Raw genomic sequence first — 7581 nt, forward strand, 5'->3', positions numbered from 1 at the left:
AGGGGTAAAGTGAGAATGCATAGATAATAAACAGCGAGTAGCAGCAGTGTAAAAAACAAATGGGGGGGTTGTCAATGTAAATAGTCCGGGTGGCCATTTGATTTATTGTTCTGCAGTATTATGGCTTGGGGGTTGAAGCTGTTCAGGAGCCATTTGGTTCTAGACTTGGTGCTTCGGTACCACTTGCCATGCGGTAGCAGAGAAAACAGTCTATGACCTGGGTGACTGGAGTCTTTGACAATTTTTTGGTCATTCCTCTGACTCCTCCTAGTATATAGGTCCTAGATGGCAGGAAGCTTGGCCCCAACGGTGATGCAACCAGTTAGGATGCTCTCTATGGTGCAGCTGTAGAATTTTGAGGATCTGGTGACCCATGCCAAATCTTTTCAGTCTCCTAAGAGGGAAAGGTGGTGTTGTGCCCTCTTCACGACTGTCTTGGTGTGTTTGGACCATGATAGTTTGTTGGTGATGTGGACACCAAGTAACTTGAAACTCTAAACTGCTTCACTACAGCCCCATCAATGTTAATGGGCACCTGTTCGGCCCACCTTTTTCTTTAGTCCACGATCACCTCCTTTGTCTTGTTCAGATTGAGGTTGTTGTCCTGGCACCACACTGCCAGGTCTCTGACCTCCTCCCTATAGGCTGTCTCATCGTTATCAGTAATCAGGCTTACCACTTTTGTGTCATCAGCAAACTGAATGGTGTTGGAGTCGTGTTTGGCCACGCAGTCGTGGGTGAACAGGGAGTACAGGAGGGGACTAAGAACGCACCTCTGAGGGGCCTCGGTGTTGTTGATTAGTGTGGCAGACGTGTTTTTGCCTACCCTTACCACCTGGGGGGCGGCCCATCAAGAAGTCCAGGATCCAGTTGCAGAGTGTTTAGTCCCAGGGTCCTTAGCTTCGTGATGAGCTTTGTGGGCACTGTGGTGTTGAACGCTGAGCTGTAGTCAATGAATAGCATTCTCATATAAGTGTTTATTTTGTCCAGGTGTGAAAGGGCAGTGTGGAGTGCAATAGAGATTGGGTCATCTGTGGATCTGTTGGGGCAGTATGCGAATTGGAGTGGGTCTAGGGTACCGGGATGATGCTGTTGATGTGAACCATGACCAGCCGTTCAAAGCACCTAATGCCTACTGATGTGAAATATCAAATTTACATAAGTATTCAGACCCTTTACACAGTTCTTTGTTGTTGCACCTTTTGCAGTGATTACAGCCTTGTTCATCTTTTCCTTGATCCTGACTAGTCTCCCAGTCCCTGCCACTGAAAAACATCCCCACAGCATGATGCTGCCACCACCATTATTTACCATAGGGATGGTGCCAGGTTTCCTCCAGACGTGACGCTTTGCATTCAGGCCAAAGAGTTCAATCTTGGTTTGATCAGACCAGATAATCTTGTTTCTCATGGTTGAGAGTTATTTAGGTGCCTTTTGGCAAACTCCAAGCAGGCTGCCATGTGCCTTTTACTGAGGAGTGGCTTCCGTCTGGCCATAAAGGCCTGATTGGTGGAGTGCTGCAGAGGTGGTTATCCTTCTGGAAGGTTCTCCCATCTCCACAGAAAAACTCTGGAGTTCACTGTCAGAGTGACCATGGGGTTCTTGGTCACTTCCCTGACCAAGGCGCTTCCCCCCCGATTGCTCATTTTGGCCGAACGGCCAGCTCTAGGAAGAATCTTGGTGGTTCCAAATTTCTTCCATTTAAGAATGATTTTGTTTTGGTCTCGGCGCTCTACGGACAATTCCTTTGACCTCATAGCTAGGTTTTTGCTCTGACATGCACTGTCAACTGTGGGACCTTACATAGACAGGTTTGTGCCTTTCCAAATCATGCCCAATCAATTGAAATTACCACAGGTGGAGTCGAATCAAGTTGTAGAAACATCTCAAGAATGATCAATGGAATTAGGATGCACCTGAGCTCAATTTCGAGTCTCATAGCAAAGGGTCTGAGTACTTATGTAAATAAGGCATTTGTTTTTTATTTTTAATACATTTGCAAAAATGTCTAAAAACCTGTTTTTGCTTTGTCATTATGGGATTGATGAGGAACATTTTTTAGTTGATCCATTTCAGAATAAGGCTGTAACATAACAAAATGTGGGAAAAGTCAAGGGGTCTGAATTCTTTCTGAATGCACTGTATGTCCCCACAACCTTAATGCTGAGACCACGGTTAATAAACACATTTCAGTCAGTCATTCATTCATTCGTTCATTCATTCATCTCCCAAATCTCTTCTCCAGAGTTTTTAACCAACATAACAATGATGTACAGTGGTTCTTCCTTTAAAAGTTACGAGCTTATGCCGCGACCGTTTGTGGTATAATGGTGGCATTCTGTCATTGCACCACACTATCACAAGGGGGAGTTAGAACGCTGATCTATCGGTAGTCTTAACTGTGGCAATTAATGGAGGCGTTTTCAGTCTTTGAGTCTCTCCTCTGGCAATAGAGTTCTGCATCAATCAACAACAACTGTCTGTGGTCCTGGAGATAAGATGGAACTTGGGTAAATACAATGGGGGAATTTCACTTGATATGTGGACTGACAATTTCCCCCCAAAAAGGCACGGTGTGCTTTTGGTATCTCTCCCTCTAAAAACAGAAATGCATCATTCTAAGTAACAAACTGGCTTTATTTACAAATTAGTAAGAATGTCTCATCCAAAGTTCAAGAATGGCCTTTTCTCTTCATTCAGATTACAATCGCTCACTTTCAGTTATTTGAAACAAAATCATCTCCAAAATATAATTATTTTTTAAACAAGCCATAGAATGTTGGTTGCAATTTCAGTTAAAAAAAAATTTAAAGTAAGGAACTTGTCTGTTGGCCCTGCAATCAAGATCAAAATTGGTTAAAGAAAATTGTGATGAATAAAAATATATACTACCGTCTCTTGCGCATTTAATTTTCCTTTCATAATGCATCCTTATTTACAAAGCGATTATTATTGTCAACCCTGCATTATAATTATATAAAATCCCCTTAGATATTCTCACAGACCAGATTTGCCCTAACGAAAAATGCCCCTTAGATATTAATTTGGAATTATCCAAACCTCTCAATTGTATTATTGGCGGAGAGTCACATCATTGGCAGAGTGTCAGGCGGAATTGGTGGAATTGAAGATGGCGAGGAACGAGATGGAGTCACAATCCATGCCAGGCAAACATGCAGATGTTTATTTGAACTACATTTTAGTTGCAACACGTTCGATCAGGTTTAAATCAGGTGACCTACGTAAATACTTGAGTCTCACTAGCGACATGAGTCTCACTAGTGTTGAGTAATGTGCTGTTAAGTGTTGTAGGTCTTAAAAAAATATATGTTATTTAACCTTTATTTTACTATATAAAGGTCTACTTAGTCTGCTGGCGTCTTGACCCAGTTTATGCCCTCATTTTCAATGCAAACCATAACGAATTACTATGGGAATAAATGGAAGAGGCAAGTGGAAGGGGGGGGAAGTAAGGAACCTTTCTGTCGGCTCTGTCGGCCCTGTTTTCACAAGGGCTATTAGCAGGACAATAGACACAATGTGGTCCCAAAAATTCCTCTCTGACATAGGGTCCAGCATATCTCTTGAAGATGTCATTGAATGTCTCGTCAGCTTGGATCCATGCCTGGGCCTGCAGTATGCAAAGTTTTTTGTTTGTCGAAACTACAGAACAGTACAAAACAATGTTAATGTTTTGGAGAAAAAACTATATATATAATAATAATTACAATGTCTTACAGAGCCTTTCCATAAGTCCTCTCAAGTTTCTTCAACTGTCTTCTGACTGTGATTTAGAGCACTGTTGATTGCCTTTGCCGATCGCTCATCATTCATCCATAAAAAATTATTATAGGAATAGATTTCACTGAAATACAGAAATTTTGGAGTAAAGTAGGCTAATGAAGGCAACAAATTGTTGCTTACTGGAACACCCAAAGTGATCCAATTGTTATAATAGGATTTGAAGCAATAGCTTACCTGTGTGTGGTCAACTATTTCAGCACCATTTCGCACTGCTGTGAGACAAGCATGGGGACTGGTCTTGATAAATCAATGAGATGTTTATTTTCACTGAATCTACGTTTGGGTATTGGTTAGTCTCCAATTAAGGTGTGGAAATGTTAGGAGTATTTTGCTCTTAGTAGCCTACTTCCGACCGTCACTTTGTACAGCACTATATTTTCCTAATGGAAACCCTGAGGGTTTTGTTTTTCTTGGAATAGAAACACCATAATATTTATCAAATTAAGCTGAGTTTCTTAAAATCAATCCCACATACTGTGTTCTTACAAACAAAAACAAAAAAGTATCTAGTACAATCAATATTAAATACTGTCAAATGCCATCTGGTGGTCAAACTAGCACTAACTAGCGTTAATGGCAACAATGGCTGACTCTTAAATAACGTGCCATAGAATTCTGTGGCAGCCCGCAAGGTGTGCTGCAGTATGACAACTTTTAAGCTGCAGTATGACAACTTTTAAAGGAAGAACCACTGTATATAAACCCTGGATTGCTGATGCTTTGTATTGGCCAATGAGATGCTTTGAAGCCACCAGTCGGCCATATTGGCACTCCTCAGAAAAGCAGTCCTCCATAGGAATGAATGGAATTCTACAGTATTTAATTTAAATGTTGAGGACAAAATTACATGCATTTATTTTTTTGTTGTCGTGGCGACAGTAACATTAGTACTTTCTAAAAATAGACACTACCATTCAGAAGTTTTGGGTCACTTAGATGTCCTTGTTTTTGAAAGAAATGCATTTGTTTTTGACACATATATTGTCCTAGAGACATCATAATGCATACTTTTAAATTATGTTATGGGAGCCAAACATAAAATATATACACTACTGTTCAAAAGTTTGGGGTCACTTAGAAATGTCCTTGTTTTCGAAAGAGAACCACATTTTTTACCATTAAAATAACATCAAATTGATCAGAAATACAGTGTAGACATTGTTAATGTTGTAAATGACGATGACTGCCTAGAAGGCCAGCATCCCGGAGTTGCCTCTGGCGTTGAGACTGGTGTTTTGCGGTTACTAATTAATGAAGCTGCCAATTGAGGACTTGTGAGGCATCTGTTTCTCAAAGTATACACTCTAATGTGTCCTCTTGCTCAGTTGTGCACCAGGGCCTCCCACTCCTCGTTCTATTCTGGTTAGAGATGGGTTACTCTGTTCTGTGAAGGGAGTAGTACACAGCGCTGTACGAGATCTTCAGTTTCTTGGCAATTTCTCACATGGAATAGCCCTCATTTCTCAGAACAAGAATAGACTGATGAGTTTCAGAAGAAAGTTCTTTGTTTCTGGCCATTTTGAGCCTGTAATCGAACCCACAAATGCTGATGCTCCAGATACTCAACTAGTCTAAAGAAGTCTTCTTTAATCAGAACAACCGTTTTCAGCTGTGCTAACATAATTGTAAAAGGGTTTTTCTAATGATAAATTAGCCTTTTAAAATGATAAACTTGGATTAGCTAACACAACGTGCCATTGGAACAAAGGAGTGATGGTTGTTGTAAATGGGCCTCTGTGCGCCTATGTAGATATTCAATAAAAAATCTACCGTTTCCAGCTACAATAGTCATTTACAACATAACAATGTCTACACTGTATTTCTGATCAATTTGATGTTATTTTAATGGACAAAAAATATGGTTTTCTTTCAAAAACAAGGACATTTCTAAATGACCCCACATTTTTGAACGGTAGTGTATATATTTTATGTTTAGCTCACATAATATCATTTAAAAGTATGCATTAATGTGTCAAAAACAAATGCATTTCTAGAGCTTCCCACATTTTTTTTTACATCGATGGGGGAGTGCCAAGATGGATGTGAGGTGGTTTCAAAACAGCACCCCCTGTAAGTCTAGTGTATATATGTAAATCGTTGGTAGATACAGCCAAATGATACTATACAAAACAACAGGGTACACTTAAAACTGACAGGTTTAAGCATGATACTGTTATAATGCATATTAAGATTAATATGTACACTGAACAAAAATATAAACGCAACATGAAAAATGATGGTCCTATTTTTCATGAGTTGAAATAAAGTACCCAGAAATGTTCCATATGCACAAAAAACATACTTCTCTACAATGTTGTGCACATTTGCTTACAACCCTGTTATTGAGCATTTCTCCTTTGCCAAGATAATCCATCCACCTGACAGGTGTGGCATATCAAGAAACTGATTAAACAGCATGCAGGTGCACCTTGTGTTGGGGGCAATAAAAGGCCACTCTAAAATGTGTAGTTTTGTCACACAGCACAATGCCACAGATGTCTCAAGGTTTGAGGGAGCGTGCAATTAGCGTGCTGACTGCAGGAATGTCCACCAGAGCTGTTGGCAGAGAATTGAATGTTCATGTATCTACCATAAGCTGCCTTCAACATTGTTTTATAGAAGTTTGCTGTAGGTCCTACCGGCCTCACAACCACAGACCACGTGCATGGCATTGTGTGGGCGAGCAGTTTCCTGATGTCAACATTGTGAACAGAGTGCCACATGGTGGTGGGGTTATGGTATGGGCAGGTATAAGCTACGGACAACAAACCCAATTGCATTTTTATCAATGGCAATTTGAATGCACAAAAATACTGTGACGTGATCCTGAGGCCTAATGTGAGGCCCATTTAAAAAAAAAAGTTATCTGTGACCAACAGATGCGTCTCTGTATTCCCGGTCATGTGAAATCCATAGATTAGGGCCTAATTAATTAATTTAAATTGAATGATTTCCTCATTTAAACTGTAACTCAGTCAAATCAATGAAATTGTTGCATGATGCGTTTATATTTTTGTTCAATATATGTATATTGTTTTGTCCTTTTTGATTTTGATAATTGTTTTGTATTTTATCTGATTGTGATTGACCGGTTTGCACAATGTCAGTGTCTGTAGAAATTTGAGCCAAAAGTCAAATGTCTTCTGTTTTTCTCTCGTTCTCCAGAGCCATTCCCTGCCCCCTCCTCTTCCATCTGATCCTGTCTTTGTTTACATGCCAAGCCATTCAGGGTCACTAAAAGGAAAAGTTGAAACGCTGTTTCTTTCCACTTCGGCTGCTTCTTTATCAACAAGGGACCACTGCTGCCAATTGTTTTTGTTGGCATTTTAAATTGTCTTTATTCGTTAAGGTTGTGTATTTCATTTTTAAAAGTTTCCTGAAAGACAACAGTTGGAACCAGGGGAAAGGGCTGTTGAAGAACTGTTTTTTTATGAGGGCTATGTTTTTTTTAAAGGGGTAATGTGATATACTATGTATTTGTCAAATACTTTTTTGCTGCACTCTCTTATGAATTTTACAAAAAACAATTGCACAATTTCTTTTACTTTTTGAAGTTTACATGTTTTATATTGGGTATTTGTCACTGCATCTAGACCAGTACTAGGTTCATAATGTACATTTTGTGTTAGAGGTATCGGACATATTTTAGGACATACAGTTGAAGTCTAAGTTTACATACGCCTTAGCCAAATACATTTAAACTCAGTTTTTCACAATTCTTTACATTTAATCCTAGTAAAAATCCCTGTCTAGGTCAGTTAGGATCACCACTTTATT

The 7581-nt window shown here is 39.7% G+C and overlaps 1 protein-coding gene across 1 annotated transcript in view; it reads left to right on the top strand.

Annotated features, from left to right (window-relative positions):
* Positions 1-7273, top strand: part of LOC110491797 (transient receptor potential cation channel subfamily M member 4) — a 94970-nt gene extending 87697 nt beyond the window's left edge. The window contains exon 27 of the mRNA XM_021565561.2: positions 6970-7273. Coding sequence (XP_021421236.2) covers positions 6970-7001 — 32 coding nt within the window. The 3' untranslated portion in view covers positions 7002-7273. The remainder of the gene's footprint in view (positions 1-6969) is intronic.
* The last annotated feature ends 308 nt before the right edge of the window (positions 7274-7581 follow it).

This window comes from Oncorhynchus mykiss, chromosome 16 (genome assembly GCF_013265735.2).
Source record: "Oncorhynchus mykiss isolate Arlee chromosome 16, USDA_OmykA_1.1, whole genome shotgun sequence".
Lineage (NCBI taxonomy): Eukaryota > Metazoa > Chordata > Actinopteri > Salmoniformes > Salmonidae > Oncorhynchus > Oncorhynchus mykiss.